This window comes from Porites lutea, chromosome 1, assembly GCF_958299795.1.
Source record: "Porites lutea chromosome 1, jaPorLute2.1, whole genome shotgun sequence".
Lineage (NCBI taxonomy): Eukaryota > Metazoa > Cnidaria > Anthozoa > Scleractinia > Poritidae > Porites > Porites lutea.
Genome location: NC_133201.1, coordinates 51613263 through 51634206, shown reverse-complemented (window position 1 = coordinate 51634206; position 20944 = coordinate 51613263). Strand labels below are relative to the sequence as shown.

The 20944-nt window shown below is 39.8% G+C and overlaps 1 protein-coding gene across 2 annotated transcripts; it reads right to left on the bottom strand.

Moving 5' to 3' along the window:
• Positions 1-2794: 2794 nt before the first annotated feature.
• On the bottom strand, positions 2795-7759 carry LOC140939773 (uncharacterized). 2 transcript variants are annotated; one of them, XM_073388864.1, is made up of 3 exons: positions 6713-7759; positions 5619-6439; positions 2795-3709 (listed from the first exon to the last, which is right to left on the bottom strand). In XM_073388864.1, exons 1-3 carry the CDS (start codon positions 7236-7238, stop codon positions 3476-3478), a joined length of 1581 nt encoding a protein of 526 aa, XP_073244965.1. In that variant the 5' UTR covers positions 7239-7759; the 3' UTR covers positions 2795-3475. The 2 variants fall into 2 exon arrangements, with proteins under 2 accessions (XP_073244965.1, XP_073244964.1); XM_073388863.1 differs by having other exon boundaries at positions 2796-3709; positions 5619-7759.
• Between the last annotated feature and the right edge of the window lie 13185 nt (positions 7760-20944).

Genomic DNA, 20944 nt, shown 5'->3' with positions numbered 1-20944 from the left:
ACGGGAGGAAACTGGGGAGACTTTTTCCTTTTTCCCACCCGCCAACTTTTCGTGCCTTTTTTTTTTTCGCGTATTTCCCACTATCTGAGACCCTGTAACAGGCTACTTAAATATAAACGCCAATGGAATCAGTTTCCAATTGACTCCTTAATCCCAATTAGAAGGAATAGAGGACTTAAAGATATATTTTGATGATAACATTTACATGGTATTACTGACTTACAGCGTTTCCCATGCAGTTCAACTTCAATCTACGCAAACAAGTTTACATAGGCCAAGATCCTTATACCAAGACTGGAAGGAACAAAATTTGACTGTCAACGGGATAACCAGGTTAGGTAAGACAGGGACCGCGGAGCAAGGTGAAAAGTGGGAGGGCTGACAATTGAAAATAATTTTTTCTAATAAACGACCAACATACACTGTCAGTTCAGATTCAATGCAAGAAAAGACGCGATTAGAATTTTAGTATAGAAAATACTACACTGAAGTGATCTCAAAAATTTCTAACTATGGCCGTTCACTGTTCAAGTAATGTAATTCTTCTTGCCATCGAATATTTCATTGATTCGAAAGGAGAAAGACAAAATATAAAACTTTTATCAACTCAAAACAACTACTCACCTTCGTTTGGCTTGAAAAAGCTAGTAATTTTCTTCATTTTGTCTGATAAAACTGCTAAAAAACTTTGCCGGAGCTGGAAGTACAAAACACGCTGCCGAACGAAGCGAAGGGGTGGCCAAGGCATGGCGTTTGATCAAGGGGCAAGTCAGCCCCTGGGCACAATTACCGCGAAAAGCACAGGAGCCCCACAAAATGCCTGGCGTTTGAAATTAAAGAAAATACAGAGAATATAGCGGAATATAGACGAAAAAAAACTTGTTTCAAGTCTTTTTTTTATTTTTTAGCACAAGAAGTGGGGGCGGGGGCGCAAAAAAGTGGTGGGGCCGCTGCCCTACCAGCCCCTCCCCCTCCGCGGTCCCTGTAAGAGATAAAGTACGTCAGAAAGAAGAGAAGTGTATATACCGTTATGAAATCACTAATTATTTCGAAATTATTTAGCTCTGTCTCAATTTATTTGACAAAAACAAAACAACCTTTCCAAGTGTAAATTATGCATTGTACAAAACTGCTGTTTTCGTGCCCAAAATACACGCTACGTAATGTTAACGACTGAATGGCAACAATTTGGTTATCAATATGATAGCAGTCAAGCGGTAAGTCACGAGATTTCTGACTTTTTTTGCACTTCTTTTCTTAATCTGGATTTTGTTGAAGTTTTCCGCCCGAGAAGCGCAAATTCCCGCTGCACGTTAGGTTCTACAAAAACATTTCAAAAAGGATCTCAATTTCTTTGACTTACTTTAAAGAACGCTCGCTCCAACATCTCACGTTACCCGAGAAATTACAATGCAGTTGTGTCGAGTTTGAAATTAAAGGATTAGTTTCTGGGATTTACGCAGGAGGACGGAACATTTCTTAAATTTTATTTTACGTTTACCTACAATCACAGGCAAAAGTAATTGGGAAGGTTGTACAATTTAACAGTGACTCTATTTTAATACTCAACAAAGAGAATTTTTCCTTTTGCTAAATATCCCCCGTCTCCCCTATTCAATGTTGGGATATAACAGAACAATTACGCCCACAAACATTAAGGTTTTGCTTAACATTGCGCCAGGGGCAGGGGAAGGAAGGAAAAAAAGAGGTAAAAACGGCAACCTTCCAAACACTTTTGACTATGATTGTAGTATCAGGTTGTTTTACAGGCTATTCCTTCAAGGATTTTTTTTCTTGGTTTTGAAGTCCCTCGTGAACTGGCCAGGTTCCTATGCTAAGGACAAGGGGTTTTTTAGAGGGCCAGACATTCTTGACGAAGGTGAAGAGGGTGGGGGAAGTTTGCAGGGGCATCAGCAGCTAGCCTGTGTACAGACGCCCCCCTCCCTCCCCTCAGAAAAAAAATGCGGTTTTTTTTCGAAGAGGGGTGGGGGGGGGCATCTGTACCCACAGGCTAGCAGCAGCTGGCCTTGCTATTCAGAGCTTGCGTCGCAGACAGCCTAATTCGACTGAAAAGTCCAGCTGCAATGCAGGCAATTGGGCAAAACGGGGGCTTTCCATTTTCGGCTTCAAATTCTGGGGAAGCTAATTCAAGAAATTTTCCAGGTCAAGTGGAATATTTTTTCTTACGTTTGGAGCCTCGTTTTTGTTGCAGATTCATTATCAGATGAAAACTTTGCAACTTGGCGTTAAAAGCATTTACTTTAAAGGTCGATTTACTGCAAATAAAACGGGTTTTAGGTGCAGCGTTTCACTAGCAAAAAATATTTACAAAGTTTGAAAGGTGAAAGAAAACTTCGTAGCGTTTTTTTTTACAGCCTGAAACAACCAAGAGAACAATACGAATAGCGGACAGTCTGATATCTAGTGTCCCTGGAGTGGAATAGTCTGCTACACAGCCGTTTTTAGTGTCGTCACGCAACGCTCCTCCACAAAACGGCCGTTTGTGGGGAGGAGCGTTGCGTAACGACACTAAAAACGGCTGTGTAGCATACTAGGAGTGGAAGGGGCGTTTTAAAAATCTCAAGGAGTTGAATGCAGGCGGTTTTTTTCTCTTCTCCTCGCCCCCTCCCTCATTGTTTACTTTATTAACCTGGAGCGTTTTCTCGTTTGATTTCACGCGCGGGTGTCTCTCGAACACACAGAAAAACACACCAAAAAACTGGCAGCTACGCAGGCTAATGTTAGGGTGGCAATGGAGCTGTTAAGGTGAGGGACCCTGCAGACAGTTAATGAACCACGAGAAAGACATAAAGTAAACACGTACAACGACTGTAATTTTCTAACGTGTCCTGCTGTTTGGTTAAGATTTTTTCTAGCGACTAGTTTGGTCACCTTTACACTCCATTCTTATAAAACGATTCAATTATTTGTGATTCATATAAATGACGGAAGGACTGCCAAAACATCTCTTGTTTTTAAAAGATATATACTTTAAAATATTAACAATTTGACATAATACTTTTACTTTTACAGCGTACGGACGAACATTAAAACAGACATTGAAAGGGTTTGTCTAGAGTAAGGATTCTAAAAATAAGACTTCTCAAGGTAAAAGTTTTACAACAGACAAAAAGAAGGCGAAGTAAGCCTTCCCAGTCTTTCTACACAACTCCACTCCATGGTGAGAAACCGGGTAAAAAAGAAGTCCATCTGTCAATTCACATTCTCTCGATAAAAACAACTTGAATCGGTCCGGGGTTAGCGCTCGGAAAGATTTATTTGTGAAGCAAAATTAAAGAAGAATTTAGTGACTCGCCACTGTTAAATAATAGCGTAGCTGTTCGTCCATTTAATGTTACAAGGGTTGGGTTGCAAAACAACATCTTAAGATTAAGGGAACTCGTAGCTATTATTTCAAAACAACAGGTTACTGTTCCAGAACAAAAGTTAAGAGCCCTCTTATCTTGAGAAGGTTTTATGCAACCTGGCCCAGGCTCTCAGCCCGCAAAGACTCTGCTTGTTGAGTCAACACGGATATGACGTCACTCACAGTGGGTCGCGCCTCTGGGGCTCTCGCGACGCATCGCATAATGAGCTCTCTCAGCACACCATTAAGAACGAGGCTTATCTGGTATTGTTTCTGCTGCGGGACCGGTTGTTCTCTTGTACACATTTCGCAGAGCAGTACGCCAAAACTGTACACATCCACCTGCCGGCCGGAAAGAAAGGGAACAACCATCGAAAGGTTGAGAAAATAATTAACAACAAAACTCGAAACAAAGTAACAGTCCATTAAATCTTGATACACGTAGCATGAAGTATGTATAGTAGGAATGTTTCTCTAAAGCACCCTAATTCACAGACAGTAGCTTGCTGTACAATAGTCTAAAGTAATCTCGTAATTCGCCTCCCTTGCAGACGTACTTGGGTCCTCGTCATGCGCTCCTTCCCTACAAACGACGTAACATTGCACTGTTACTCGCTGGCGTCATAGATTTTGCCATGTTGGCCGCTCAGAGAATTTGGCCGCAAGCAGTTTGATTGTTAGTTGCCACGTGACCTCGCTGTAACCAATGAAAGCACGCGCTGTTTGGAAACAAAAGACCCTTCCACGGTTTTCTCAAGTTTGATAAAGACTAGTAAGCAAATATTCATTGACACTGCTGAAAAGAGGGTCCTAAAATTAGGATGCTTTCCAAGTTTAAAGGTGATGTGTTAAAAACGAGCAAAGACATTGTTCCAGAGAGACGCTGAAGTTTATTGACGTTTGTATGGTTGGGTCAGGAACTTGCCTCCCACCACACAGACGGCTGTAAAATTTGGCGACTTTTCGGAGCTAAATCTTCGTTAGTTTTCAACAAAGCACGTTCAAAATTGGCATCTTTACTAAATAAAATTTAAGGCAATCATGTCGCGCCGGCATTTTCGATTACTAGTCCCAGTCAAAAGTTTAAAAAACCGAGGAAAGGTCCTGTTACATGTACCGTAAACAAAAATACAACATTGCATGGCAAAATGCTTTTTTTCAAAAATGGTTGCAGTTTCCTTAAGGGTAGCACTTTTCCCCACAGACAAGCCTGATTACATATAAAAAAACTTAGAGTTCTCTGATTAATGAGGTACCCTACAGATGACCATAGCGTTGCTAGGTTTGTTTACTGGTAAACAGAAGATCATGTGATATGTACATGTTGCAGTTATTTTTTTATTTCAGTTAATTTTTGTATTTTCTTTGTTTTAAATACCCAAAAACAATGGAAAAATAAAAATTAACTGCAACATACACCTTTCGCCCTTCATTACCAGGAAATAAAGATTTATTAGCGTCAAAATATCATTCGGTATTAACAATAAATGTGTAATCATTGCAGAAAAATAAACAATCGTTTTAATTATTTGTGTGATCAATAAAGCATTTCACATATGTAAGAACATTCATTACTCCCAATATAGTTTCAACTCGGTGAAAATAACAATCCCTTAGAAGAAGGATAAAACATTTACCTCATTTCAATGGTCTTCAACAAGAAAAGAAATTCATTAACAGTAAAGATGTGTTGTTATTTATCCATCAAGTTCTTCTTGTTATTTTTTGTTTATCCTCCTGCTCCCTGATTTTGTACATGTATTGACTAAGCATTATTGTACGCATCCCGCGTCTGTTTGTGCAAGCACAGCCGCAGCAAATTACATACATGTACACGGTACAAGCCTAACGAAATGATTGCAAAGTACTATACAATATGGGTTTTTATAGGTATATTGTAAAATTCGCACGAATTAAAACGTATCTCCAAAATGAAATTCAACGCAATATTGGCAAGATAATGCTCATAAAAATAATGATTGTTACTGATATTCTATTCTCATAAACGAACATTCACCCAAGGAAACTTCGTTCGCACTAAAGAATGTTCTCGATAAAACGCTGTAGAAACCTTAATGATTGTTCTTCTTGATGCAAAAATCTTAAGTGACTATGCCACAAACTTAAATGTTTGCTTCCTTGCTTAAACTGTTTTTATATTAATTAAAATGAATAATAGCTTAATGTTGATAAAAATATATTTCCCGGTAGTGAAGGGCAACTGAAAGGTGTAGTCAGAGTTTGTGCTCACCTTTGGTGACTGCTGAGACGTGTGGGACTCAGGTGCGGCATATATACTGGCTCCCGGATTAGACGTCATGTGCTGGCGCATGAAATTTGCTGCCCCGTAATCTGACAACTTAGCTCTCCAGCAATTATCTCGTCTCCATAGTAACACGTTTGAACTACTGATGTCGCGATGAATGATAGGGGATGGCTTTTTGAGATGAAGATAGTTAAGTGCTTTGGCGACATCTACAGCGATACAAACCACTTCTTCGAGGTGTAACGAGCGCTGCCTTAAAACGTTTCGTAAATCAGTGTCGAGTAGCTCAGTTATGAATAACGGGTTGCCATCGTCGTTAGTAGCGCCAATAAACTGTAGTAAATGAGGATGCCGACAGCGCGAAGCAATACTCATTTCTCGTTCGAACAATCTTCGGTTATGAGGAGAAAGAATCAGATCGTGAATCTGCTTAACAGCTACCTCGCAACCACGAAACGTTCCTTCGTGCACGTTGCCCCAGGCTCCAACTCCTAAACTCCTTTCACTCAGTATAACCTCACCACGTCCGATGATCCAGTCACGTGGTTCAAGACGCCTATACTCGGCCAAGGCCTCCTCGGCTGCAGTAGCCGCTGACTGCAACTCCCGTAGTCGGTGCTGGCTTTCCGACACTGTTCGTTCACTGTCGCGGATTCTTTGCTGGCAAATTTCTCGCTCTCTTTCCAGATTTTCTCGATCCTGCTGTAAATTAATTCTTTCCTCTCTCACTTCTCGTTCAGTTGCGATTCTTCTGTTTCTTTCCACTTCAATTTGAATTTGCATATCTCTTACCCTCTCCTCTAAACCTGACTTGAGCTCGCGTTCCTGCTGTAAAAGGTGAATCTGCCTTCTAAGTGTATACTCTATTGTTCGAAGATTTCGTCGACTTGTCTCCCTGAACGAAAGTTCGTTTTCCAACCTTTTTTCTAGCTCAGAAAGAGTGTCTCTTGCTTGACGAAGTTCCTCCTCAAGAGTAAGTCTTGCTTGCTGTTTGTCACCTAAGGTTTCCTGCAACTCTCGTCGTCGGTGCTCGCTTTCCGACACTTGAATTTGCAAATCTCCTACCCTCTCCTCCAAACCTGACTTGAGCTCGCGTTCTTGCTGTAAAAGTTGCGATTGCTCTCTAATTGTATCCTCTTTTGTTTGAACATCTTGTCGAGTTGTCTCCCTTAACAGACGTTCGTTTTCTAACCTTCTTTCTAACTCAGCGCAGGTCTCCCTTGCTTCACGTAGTTCGTCTTCAAGTCTAAGTCTTGCTTGTTGTTCGTCAGCTAAGTTAGTTTCCTTTTCCCTCAGCTGCCGCTCTAGCCTGTTTCTCAAGAAGGTCTCTTTATCCAGCGCCCGGTTCACTTGCTCCAAATCGTTCCAAACCCTCAGCATACGCGAGTTTGCTTCACGCTCCTGTTCAATTTTTTTCTGAAGCTGCCTCAATAAAGGACTTTTTTGTTCTAACCCGTTATTTATCATATCTTCATTAACAGCTTGCTGGGTTAAAGTCTGATCCTTTTCATGCAACGCTGTTTCTAAAATACTGATCCTTTCCGAAAAACTGATCTCTGAATCTCTCATTTGCCTTAAAATTCTCTCGTTTTTGTCGGACAACATGCTTATGCAAAAATCTTTCCCTTCTATTAGCACCTCTTTTTCCTCGATAGCTAACAACAATCTTCCTTTCTTGTCTTTCCTCTTTGATTTCTTTTTAGGAATTTGTTCTTTGTGTTTTGAGTCCCTTTGCTCTTTATTTCCCTTTTTCCACCATTTTCGCCTACCACCTGACTCCCCGTCATCCGTGTTTGCTTCATTCTTATCACTTGCATTCTCTACGCCAACTGAATCCTGTGATTGAAATTCTCCGTTTCCTTCGTTTTCTTCTGTCACGTTCTGAATTGAGCATCAAACACACAATGTATACTTAGTTATCAGCTTAAGACTGTTAAGAGAGCTAATGAGTTCAGTTACAAATTTGAAGATAGGGGACCTTATATCACCCAGGCAGTGGAAGCCATGGACGGCTGTTTCGTTCTTATTTTAGAATGCTGTGTCCCGTTACTAATTCCCTATGTTTTTAAACAAAATTATAAGCTGACAAAGATGTGATAACAAGCCACTCAATGCAATGAGCTAAAATAGATAATAACTGGAGTACTTAATGGAATTCCCCTCTCCCTTCCCCCCCCCCCCCCCTTCCCTACACACACCCCTTAGCATCTCGCGAGTACACTGAAAACTAATTAAAGCCACACCCTAAACTACCTGCATCTCGCAAGTACATGAATAAATGTTGTGTACATTGTGAGCTAATCAATGAGGCACCCACAGCTCCGTGGTTAGAGCGACCGACTGCTGGAATGTCCTGGGTTCGAATTCTGCTAGAATGTTCAAAATGTAACACTAGATAAAACACGAATCGCCAAAAGGCGATTTTAACCGAGCTGCCAACTTTCCTGGGGGAGAAGGTGGCTGCACACTCTCAGGCCACCAGGCTCGTCACTAACCATTACGTGACATAGCATCTCATGTGAGAGTTAAAAACATGACTCATTGAACACTGGAAGACTTTCGTAACAAGAAAAAAGAGTACCATTTTTAAGTCGTACCTTTTCAAATTCCCCCATGATGATTTAAAATAAGCAAGCATGAAACAATAAGCGTTATTTTCACGCACCCGTCCCCCAATCCCTCTGCCCCCAAAATATAGTGTGACTAATTTGACTTAACCGCAAATTCCAAAAACTTATTGTTCTACAGGCAATAAAACGCTGTTAATAACAAGCAGTACATTTCTCAATTCTGGTTCTTAGAGCGGTTTTCACTTGACTGTCGTAAAACCAAAACCAAAGTAAATACACTAGCCAACCAAAGGGCGTAGTAAAACCAAAACCAAAACCAATTACTTTCGACAGTCAAGTGAAAACCGCTCTAAAACTAACAAAGCAAATTAATTTAAGTTTTGTTTTTGTCTGATATTGCGTTATAAGGCCTTTCTTACTGTCCAAGTGAACATATATATATATATATGACTTGGTAGTCTACAATGAGCAAATTTCCCAGGACTATCCTTTCCTGCAAGGAATGACCTTTCACACGCAAAGTAACAATCGCAATAAGATAAAAGTAGACATAGTCCGTCTCATTTTAAACGATTTAAGCCTCAACATAAAGAGAAGAGAAAATTTAAAAGCGACCTATCCTGTCATCTTTTGAAAATGGCACTGATAAAAAGTGTCCATAATAGCTTGAAAAACGTCTTAAATCAATGTATGTACACACACACTCTAGCCACAAACACAGAGAGATTTGCAATCACGTTTTGGAAAACCCCAAAAGGTAATCATCATAGCATCTTTTGTAGGGGAAAATGAAAAAGCGTAGTATGCTAGCTTCAAACACATCTTCATTGAATGGCTGCCTTCACTTAACATCGGTAAGTACTTCATGTCAAACCATCATAACGTCGAAGGTTGTCCTTTTTCACGACATAAATCCACAGGGGGGTAATCTTACATTAACCTTATAGACATTGCTCTGAAATAGTGTAAAGATTAGATGACACGGACGGTGCGCTCCCACTACGACTTCCCAGAAATACCACCCCCCCCCCCCCCCAACCCCGACAAAAAAATGAAACCCATTTCATAAAATGGGCTGCACCACAGGCAGCCCAGTTAACAACTGTGCAATAACAATCAGGAGATAGCCTGCTGCGAAGGCGTCATTGAACCTCGGTTAGTAAACAGGACATTGTTGTCCGCCATTTGGAACTTGAACGTTTTCATTTAAGACCGGACCCGAGAGACGTAATTGACTTCAAATGTACTGGGTTTCAGTTTTCCACACCAATTCACCAAACCCGCGCGATCCAAAATAATCCACCTTAGAGAGCGGTTTCAATAATTGGCGGTTTCGGTGTGCAAATTCACCGGCTCCAAGTGAACGGAAGGCCGATTCGTACACGTGTTAAAAGTATCCGGATTTGTGAGGACGGGGCCATTGTTATGATTTCACGAATCTACGATAACAGATACTGGTATCGTGATCCGATATTCTGATTGGTCAGAATGACTGTTGACAAGTGAGCGAAGAGCGCTGTGTCACTGTCTTGTGTCCGTAAGTCCGTAAACTTGCACAACAAGCCAACTATCTTGGTCGTTGACGCAACAGATGCACCTTGATTCTCAACAGAACACTCGGAAACTCGTGATCACCTCAGGGATATCAGATGGACCTTCAACTCAACAACGGGGCAAGACTTACCACCAGTCGAATGTGGGAGTAGGGTATGTTCGAGTTTGGATTTGAGTTCGAGTTGGACTTCGAGTTAGACTTCGAGTCACAAAGTTCGAGTTAAAGTTCGAGTTAAAGTTCGAGTTACTAGTAAATTTCATTTCATTTTACATTGTATAAAAAATGAAAAAAAAATGAAATGACATGATTATTGAACCTCGTTTCCAGGGCTATGCAAACACGGAAAACGTTTTCTATTGCTTAATTAGATAATTTATCGATGTTCGTTTGCCACGGTAGATTTTCATTAATAAATATTCCAAGCGATGTTCCAGGGGTAACGTGTTCTATCGGAACATTATATCAAGTGAGAGCTCGAGTGGGCTCGACAACGTACCCAATTTTTGTCTAGATCCAATTAACATAAATTCAGTTTTGGCAGTGTTCAAAGTAAGTTTGTTGGAAATAAACCATTTGTTTAGATTAACTAAATCGTGATTCAAATTTAACTGTATTGAATTCACATCAACATCTGCATAAATGATGTGGCCGTGTCATCAGCATACATCCTAGGCTGGACTAGGCTGGCATGAAGAAAGACAGTTTGGTAGATCGTTTAGGTAAATAAGAAATAAACGGGGACCTAGGATTGTTCCCTGTGGTATCCCCCATTTAAGGTGGCTCCCTAGAGTAAATTGGCCGTGTGCAGCCTGAGCAGTAGTTTGGCGCGAGCTTTAAAATCGGCGCGACTTCTAGGCTTTTGTACATTATGCTTTTGCTTCCCTACTAAAATGCTCCACCTTAATGCTCCATTTTTCCCACTAAAATGCTCGGTCTCCCCAAAAAAGTCACTAAAATGCTCGGATAATGCTCATTATACAAACGGTTTTTTTAATTAATTTCAAAGTTTACACTTACAAAAACGTGCAAGTGTTGCAAGTAACAACGACAACGTGTACAAGTTCATAAATATAGCCAAAAAACCCAGCTTTATTAGGTTTTTTGTGAATTTTGAATTTTAGTCTTCATTTTGTTTAAAAAAGCAGGAGCTCATGGGGCATAGGCTCCTGAAAAAAGTTAATTTCTATTTTATTTTCTCGGAAAAATTAATTTTCCGGGGAAAATGCCACTAAAATGCTCGAATAATGCTCAATGCTTTTGCCTCACTAAAATGCTCGAAAAAATGCTAGCATAATGTACAAAAGCCTAGCGACTTCCACGCAAAAATAAAACAAACATGGCCTGTTAGTTTCGAAATATTCCCCCCAAAAGACTTATTAACTTTCTGTTGAAGCTCATTGAGCAAAAAGTTTGGTTAGTTTAGGTCAACATTTATGAGAGGAGACAATGTTACACCGGTTACAAGTCACTATCAATCTCCATAAGAGTAAAGTGTATGTATAAACAAAGTAGAAATTTCCAAAGACATCAGTTCTTTCGCTTCAAAAGTAGACAAACGTAAAATAGTCGAAATAAATGCTGCATGGAAACTTTACAAAGAATACAAAGAAGAAAGTACGCTATCCCTAAGCGAAGCAATGTTGCTGTTTCTAGCCTTTGGTTCACGGTCAGTGGAAAGATGCGAAAGATCGAACCAAGTCCTGAACAAACGCTGAAGAATGTCTTCACCCGCGGAGCTCCTCGGTCACTTTATTCCCCTTGCATTTGATTTGATTAAGAAATTCCAGAAGTGGCTTTAAGGCAAAATTACAGAAAGTGTAATTTTTTTTTTTCGACTCTATTACATTGTTTAAAAAAATATCAGAAGAAAGGTTTCTTACTTAACTTGCATCCTGATCTAAGGAACCTTTGCATCGAGGAACCAACATGTACTTTCTGTTGTTTCAAGAGTCCTTCAATGCTCAAGATGCACTAGAAAGTGTCGTTGCACAAGTCACGGATTGACCCTTGACGAAAGCAATAGTAAGTTGTCCGTCGAGAGCTACGGTCTTGTACGTGCAGCTGAGGACGTGGTGTACGTTTTTTAGATCGGCACCATCTTTTACAGCAGACTTTTAAAGAAAAACGTCGCCGTCGAAATTATCCCTAAGGAGGAACAAGGTTGTAAAAGTATTCGGAAGTGGGCTGGCATTTGAAGGTCTGCAAACAGTCGGTACAGCAGATTAGGGAATGAAGGGCTTATTGTCCGATGATCGCCATCCGCACGAGCGACCATCGCGGCTCAAATTTTGGCTACAATGGTCAAGTATTTCGGGGAAAACATCCAGTGTTAGGTATAAAATTGAATCCGCTATCTCTCCTTTTTCAGCTGCCGAGATATCACCGTAATAATACCAATAAACAGCTTTAACAATGGCTTTCATACTTTTCGAAGAAACCACATATTTTCATCTATGTGCATTATGCGCATGCGGGCGTGATGGCTCGAGGGCGTATTTTGCTCATACTATTCTAACCCGAACTACGCGTGTTTTTCTGATTTTTGTGACGTCAGCGCAGTTAATTAATCGTGAAATATTGTCATCGTCGATCGACGACTCGCTTTTGGCATGGATGGGACACGGATGGGATGGGACACGGATCAGGACCTTAGTAAACTTATTATACCTTGGAATGAGGGATAATGATTGGAACTATGTTAACTTTGAGACCTTGGAAACACATTGCAATTAATTTTTAACCGTATCAAGAGCATCTTGGAATATTAAACTTCATCTTGGATTAAAACATTGGAACTTTATCGAACTTTGTGACCCTGGGTTAGACCCTGGATAAAGCAAGCGGATGTTTTGTTTTGTTTTGTTCCATTAACCTAAAACTAAAATGTTTATTTCTCTTTGAAAAAGTTACCTGTGGCAACTTACTACCAAGATATGACGTATCTTTATACATATAGTTCCTGTTCAGGTTAATCAGAGAGCATTATGTGCATGTTCTCCATTACTTGTTTCCGTTAACATTCCAATTTAAGTTACACGCGTAAGCCTTGTTTTGATGCAAACTAACTTCTTTTTCTTATCCAAATCGTGCTACGAAAATAACTACATAGCGATAGATCAAAACAAGATCAACTCCATCCTTGCGACCACTGACAACTATAAATTTAGCTTGCATAGCAGGTGTCGAAAGGGGTAGGGGCCGGGGGAATAGGGAGGAAGCAAAAAGGGGATGTGGATTGGGGACTTTTCCAAATTCAGATAGGACGCCATTATGCTTCCATAGACCAACGCATCCCACGGAAACGACTTTAGGCGTCTTGTTCCTCGTATAAATGGCCCTATTATCCACTTGCTAGGAGGTGAATATTGTTGAATAGTCCGAGATAGCGAACCAATCAGATTGCTTAGATCACCAAGATCACTGAGTGTGTATATACCTGAATCAACAATATTAACTGAGCCTGAGGTAAACAATTGTTTTAGTATATTCACACTAAGTGATCTCAACAGAATCAGAAAGGAAATCATTAAAAAACGATTAGTTTGATTGACGGGTGAATTCATGCGTGAACACGAAGCCGTAAACAGTGGATGCGCAAAAGTTAGATCTTTACAGTATCATGGCAAATGATAGTTTAAATCTTTTTGTATCGAGTTTTGTAAGCTTTAGCATCAACGGTTTAAAAGAAAACGCCAAAGATTTAAAATTACTACCCAATTCTTAGAGAAAAGTAGAGCTTTTTTTTGTTTCTGTCAACTCACCGTGAATGAGAAAGTTTTCTTTGTCGCTTCTTGCAAATGCTGTCAACAGCGGCTACAAGGTGAGCGTTGTTTATCTCCAATGTTCTTTGCCTTGTTAACTTGCTGGCACGTACAATTTTCGAAAATATTTGCCTTCCTCTTTTCTCCATAAATTAACTTCTATTTATAGGCAAAATTGGTCTTGCGAGAAAATCCCGAAATCACAAAACGGTGACAAAGCGACCTCGTTTTCCTTTGTAGTGGTAAACATAGCTTCGAGCGTACAAAAAGTCAGCTACAGTAAACCACTTCACAATAAATCACGCTGTTTAAACACCATGAAGTCTTTTCTTGTCTTCAAAGTCAGCAGCACTTGGATATTCGTTTATTTTCCAAAAGGCTTTACCATGAAACTTTGGCAAAACACCCAGTTCACGACAGCGATTTTGTTCGGCTTTCTATTCACCGCCTAGCGCGGTGAATATAACGTCATAGTCCGAGATAGCTAACCAATCAGATTGCTTGAATTACCAAGATCACTGAGTGTGTATACTAAATAGATTTAGCCAGGGCTAAAAGCGTAGCTCTAGTGAATAAATTTATAATTTTAATCAAACAATATCTATATGACGTTTAAGGGTGAGGCTGGGTGACTTAAGAGAAAAATTTAATTTGCAAACAGTGCAAGAATAAAGCAGCATCTAAAATCTTACATCGAGTTAAGTCTCATTTGTACACCTAATAAGTAGAAATCACTTTTGGCCACAGTAGATCAGGCGTGGAAAACAAATTCTTCCCAAGCAGAATCACCTTTGTGCTCACCTATAACACCTTTGTTTGATAGTTTTACGCTATATATGGGTTTATACAACCATTGTTCGTCCTGTTTTAGAATATGCTGCCCCTGTCTGGCAAAATATACCAGATTTTCTATCTTATAACTTATCGGTGTCTCTCTGCCTAGAGGAAAGGCCAAAATGAAAAATCATGCAGGTCGGATTTGTTTTGTGTGGCTCCCTACAACTCCAGCTGGGAGCGCGTAAACCAGCCTTTGTTTGTTTTCAGACCTCGGACAGAATTTATGTCATTTTTTGCCCTATTTTAATTATAATTCTGCAGTTTTTTAACGGAATAATCTTACAAGACAAATTGCACTCATTCAGTATTCAGGACGATCTTTACACACGCTTCCCTTCTACAACAAACTATAGAAATAACAACATCATAAAACGCTTTTATATAGAGAATTCACCATTAGACGGGACTGTTCAGTCAGGCTAATCTGTCATGTATGCAGGGTAATAATGGGGTTTTAGCAATAAATTTTCGGAAAAAAAAATTTTAATTCAGTTTACAAAATCACCCGTCCGACCAGCCTATTCAGAATTTTGCCAAGCGCCGAAACTTACAATGCGAGCTGTAGAGTGTTTGAGTGAACGCTTGTAATGAAGAAGAGGTCTCAGAATCATTTTCGTTTGCATGTTACTTCTAAAATACCATATTCATTTGATAGACGCAGCATTTTAGGTACTCTTGCATGCGGTGTTCACGGACGACTGAAAACAACAACTGGCAAAGCCATCATCTTGAAAAACAATCAAGACAAGAAATATAATACAAAGGAACATTTAAAGGTCAACAATTGTTATTCCCGAAGACGTGTTTTGAGAGCAGAGTGTCTCTGAAAATCCTGAGTCACGAATAAAACCTTGGAATTTACATTTGCCCGGGGGCTTGAGAAAATATACTCAATTTTATGGGTTTGATTACATTAATTATTGCTAACCAAATCAAAGTCAGAATTTAATTACATTTGCTACCTGAGCGAAACATTGTACAATAATAACAGTTTGATCAGATTTGATGCCCAAGCAACTTTGTTCAAAACTTGGCTTTTAACCACATTTGCCGCTACAAGCAAAATTTTTTGTTTGATCAAATTTGCATACCCTAGAAAGTTTGTTCAAAGTTTAGGTTTGGTAACATTTGCTTCGTGAGCAAAAACATGTTTAATGCAAAGAGTTTGGTTAAAATTGCTATGCAAAGCAATCTGGTTTAATTATGAAAATTTGATCATCCATGATAACCGAAGCAAACATTGTTCGAATTCAAATTACATACTTCGCTGACATTTGCAAAGCTGCGTAAGCGTTCTAAAAATAACAGGGGTTTACATGCTTTTACATCTAAAGCAAAAGCTGTGCAAAACAGCAGATTTGCGCTATCATTTTCGTAATGTGCAAATGTAGTTCAAAGAAACATATTTGCCTACACATTTGAACCATCTGCAAATGACCCTCGAATCCATGGCTGCCCAGTATCTTTGCACCAAGATGTAAATGTTGTGCGAATGTGGCATTTACCGTCATTGCTACGGATAGCAAATCTAGTGCAATATCAGTCTTGGCTCTTGCGCAAATTTGAGCAAAATTGTGCAAATGTGGTATTTGCCACACATTTGCTGAAATTTGGCTACCCTAGTAAATCCATTTTTTTTCGTCCAGTGCAAGCGAACCTGATCTCAGTTTTTAGTGCGGGACAAGCCTTCGGTAGATAAATGTGATTGCAAAGTCAATAAACCCTTTAACTTTGTTAATCCTACCCTGCCAGCAAAGGTTTTTTTTCTGGCATGGCTTTTAACTTTTAAGAAGTCGTTCGCGTGGCTTGCAGTCGCGTAGTTGCTTTGTTTACGCCCTGAGAGAAGCCAGTGGTTCCCTATTACGACTCCGCTGGGCGATTCTGTAAGACTTCAAACAGTATCCGTGTGTATCCTTTGCTATCTTAAGAGCCAGTTCAACCGAGTCAATACTGAAAATATTTATAAAAACGTGTATTGAGGAGCTCCTATATTTCAAGTTAACTCACTTACTGTGTTTTCGGCCATGTCTGATGGGATAAATACGGCTACGAGATTGCCTTCTCCCTCTGGCACCAATACCTGCCAGTGCTGCGCGACTATAGTATTTCAAGTCAGTTCTAGACGACGTCGGTTGTCAAGACCAAATTGGTTTCACCGTTCGAGCCGACAGAAACGAGCCTTAGCAAAGACGTTGAATTTTTTCTCCGTACCTCTAAGCCTTTCGTATAATTAAAAATTTGCTTTTTGAAAGACGCTAGTTGGTCATCACGGAAGGCGATGTACTTTAACCAATATTTCACGGTGACGTCATCAAATTGTAAAATCAAAATAAGGAGGGTTTAGGAATAAAGATAAACAAAAAATAAATCTTTGTACAAGTTTTCAGTCCCGTAGCATGTTTCATTTCGAAAATAAAGCAATTTGACTTCCGAGTTTTCACAGTGCGTGCCACCAAACTAGGAATGCTGTCTCGTTGAAAGAAAGTCTCTCCTCCTGATTTTCAGCAGTTTAACCTTTTCTCGTAATAGAAGATGTGTTTATGTGCACTTATGCTAGCTCTCGAGTGAAAAGAAAGAGCTTTTATAGAAAAAGTGAACTCCAGATGGTTTTGTTGATTTCTGGCGGCCATATTTGTGTACCAAAACTGTACACAAATATGCATGGCGTCTCCGTACAAAGCTCTACAAAGGCGCGTGAAACGTTTCGGCAAACAACTCAGAAACTGTAGGCCATAAAGACCTGAGACTTGTACAATTGCTGACAATTGTTTATACATTAGACAATTGTTTATATACTAGTCTTTTATGACATTTCGTTTTCTTCTGTTTTCTTGGCTTCTTCCACTGGACGGTTTCCAATTTACTTTTTGGCGGCGTGTTTATTGCGTGACAGACACGAAACTGAAACAAACAAAACTGAAATTAACATAGCAAATTCCTCACTTTTGTCTGACTTTTGTCATAAGAAAAATACTCACACGTACCAGAGACCTTTCATGGGAAACTGCAAACCGCAAACCGCAAAATGTCACATGACCACGGCCTTGAGGTCACGTTTGCAGTTTGCAGTTCCCGTTTGAACCGCAGGGGCTTCCAGCGGTAAGGCCCGGTATAAAGGTATGAACTAGCTTTTTATATCCGTTTGCGATGTGTTTGTTGGGTTTTTGATCTCGAATCAATGAATTATTGCTGATTTTTGGGCGATTAAAGTGATGCACTTCGACTTGATGAAAACAACATGGCGGCCCTAAACAATGAACGCGTAGTTCAAATCAATTTTATATTCCTTTCTGCCGTACCAACAAAGGAAAGTATTCTGTTCCAATCCAGAGTTAAATCTATCTTGTTACTGAATTCATAACTTAACTCAGTCTCTCTTTAGTTCCTATTTTTAACGTATCACTCCGCGAATTTCATTTTATTTTGCTTAATTTCTTTGAGACTAGTGAGCCCAGGCTTCATAAAGCCTTCTGGTTTCTTCTGGGCTCCCTTGCAACATTACAACTCCTATCTGTATTCCTGTATTGTATTATATTTTGGCTAAATAAAGATGAACTGAACTGAACTGAACTGAACGCCTTGCTAAAGTTTGAAATCTCGGAAACGGGAAACTGCAAACGCGTACCTGCGGTTCGGTTTTCGGTTTGCGGTTTACCTGATGCTAAAGGTCTCTACTATCTTTGAAAAACACTAGGCTGGAGTTTACCCAGTCACAATGCAATTCTCCATAGTTGATGTAGCTTCGGTCTAAACTGCACTTAAATCTTATAACTTTGGATCTGTAAATTACTATCCGTGATAATTTTTAAACATTCTGCAAAGAAAACTAACGAGCTGGGCCCAGCGTGATACAACATTTCAGAAAAACATTTCATTCACGGACTAAAGAAAATCGCCTAGTTATTCAGATCCAGAAGGTAGTTTGGAAAAAAGTAAGACCCTTATTCAGCCGCAGTAATAAGCTTTACGCTTCAAAGGAGGTCAAAGGAAATGCTGTTGCATCAGAGGACAAATCCCGCCGACCTGAGACAAAAACCACAGTAAATCGATATGTATGTCCTGATGACCTCTCAGTGTGAAACAAGCGGCTAAAATCACATTTGCTCAGTGAAAATGTACAACCTTCCAGAGCATGATCTACCCAGCAGAGGAAAAAACTTATGGGATTAACAAGCACCATTTTAGCGTGAGGTAAACGTCGCGTAGGCCTACCGCTCCCTATTAGTATGCTATAAATACGGGATAAATACCCAAAGGTGTAATTCCTGTCGGCGATCGAAGCGCTGCTGATCTCTTTGTACTTGTCTTTGGAGGTTCACGTTCTGGAGAAGTCATGATAGTATCTGTACCTTTCGCATTCCAAGTTCGCTCATTGCAGGGGCTTGTTAAATTAGAAACTGAAGTGGCAAGACGAACGGCCCGTCGCACACAAGTTAAGCAGCTTAAGAGTGAGTCTCCCTAAAACCGGTCCACTGCGTTTCGGGTCGGAAAATCAGTTTCCTTTAAACTTTGCCCATAAATATATCTTAGTCCAAAAGTAATTGAAACCGCATTAGTTTTTGAAAATATTTCAAAATAAAATTTTTCGGGACGAAAATCACTTCAGCACTCGGCGGCCAAATTTTTGCAGTGACAAAGAGTAAAAACAGCGCATATTGCCGAGTTCACCACTTCAAAGTTTTGCTCTTTCAACGATTTTTTTCACTTCCTAAGATTAAATTGGTCCTTAAATGATGTAAAGGAAACAATTTTGGTCCTTCAAAAACAACTCGCGTCTACTAAATATTTTTTGATTTACAGCCACTTTGCCGTACGCAGGAAATGACTCAAAAATGCATATTTTTATCCTAGCACTGTGCAAAATCCCTACATCTTCTAAACAAAATGTCTTTTCAGACCAACAAAGGGAATGTCCAAAAACATAGAAACATAAAAATATGTTGTGATTTTAACGATTTATCAGCACAGCCGATCGACGAAATATGCCTGTTTTCTGTTATGACTGTTTACAATACGCGACGAAAGGTCTTAACGCAAAGCCCGAATAACACAATAATTCTTCAAATGTATCAAGTATTTTAAACTTTTTGTGACTTTTGACACAATAGAACATCATGTAGGAAAGGAAAGCCTTTAAGCCGAACGCATTAATACTACAGGTATACTTTTTGACAGCGCTTGATCCGATCCCGAGTCGTCTTCGCTGTGTACACAAAACTGATATCACATGATGGCGCCTGTCACGCATTCCTATATCTGGAATCGTAACGCCGCGAAAACATTTTTTGCTAGTCTGACTAAAATTGAAAGGCAGGAAATTATCTTATCAATAGAGTATTCTATTATATTTATTGCCGTTTTCGTTGACAAGCTACAAAATCAAGAATCATGCATGCATAAGTAAGAACCGATAGTGCATTAACAACCCGGGGGCGGGGGCGTTTACTGGGTATGTGTGTATGTATGTATGTAAGTGGCGCTGCCCTCTCAGAGCCGCTACCTCACTATAGTCTATTCTGTGGCCAATCAATTATAGACCCCATCTTAGCCACTTTTGGGCAAATATGTAATTTTTCGCGATCCCAAATTAGGCACTTTCTATTTTTATGAATTGACCCATTTTTTAGAATAAAGAACACTTCACTTTTCATCTACAGTTCAAACATTCTGGTACGTTTGCTAACCGTAAATATGAAGAACTGTCGTACCTCAAAAAATCCGAAAATGTGCGACCCCATTCTAGTAACTCTATTGAAAATGCGACCCCATTATAGTCAATCCAGTCGTGAAAATGCGACCCCATCTAGCGGCACATCCCCAGTAGCCTCTTATAAGGAAGTACCCCCCGAGATTAACAATAGTCTAGTGTCCCGCAAGCAAATACCCCCTTTGCTATTATTACAGAACAAATTCTGTATCTGTATCATTATCATTCCCAGGCTAAACCCGGTACATTTGAAACCAAGATAGCCAACTGTTAGAGAATGTGCTTGATCCCGACGAATTTACGGAAAATTTAAGGACTTAGTAAAGAATTTAGGGACTGTGAAGTTGCATGGTGGTTTACCTCGTTTGGCGCTTTCGATTTCTTTCTAACTCACTAATATGTAGATTTAGACAGGGCTAAAAGCGCAGCTCTCGTTGATATACTTGAAGTTGTACTCCAGCAAAAAAGAAAATCGTGTGATGCTAACCTGCAACGAGAATTGCAAAAACAAAACAAAACAACAACAACAACACCAATATGTCTATAATTAGCGAACTTAGCTTTCTGCCCTATCGGAGGGGGTGGGGTATACAACAAAGTGTTATACTGGGAGACTCCGCCCTGATTGTCCAACCCACCTTTACCATGGCCATTTTTGACTGAAGAGGAGCCCCTTAAGGTGGCTCCGTAATTAATACAAGAGAATTTTGCTGTGACAAATTTTCGTCATAACTTTTTCGATTTTAACGCGATGGCTGCGAAACTTTGCAAAGAACAACAGATACCATTCGGCAATAATACGGAATATTCCGATTTCATTGATGGTAAATATTCCTTGAGAAATTAGCGCTTAAAAGGACCCTAATGTTCAAAGAAAATCG

What these genes read in the sequence shown, in the direction of transcription:
- LOC140939773 (XM_073388863.1), bottom strand. Translation starts at nt 7,238, where the DNA reads ATGTTGTCCGACAAAAACGAGAGAATTTTAAGGCAAATGAGAGATTCA. An exon ending in CGTCTCAGCAGTCACCAAAG is followed by an intron (nt 3,710 to 5,618) that starts GTGAGCACAAAC and finishes TCCGGCCGGCAG; the next exon opens with GTGGATGTGTACAGTTTTGG.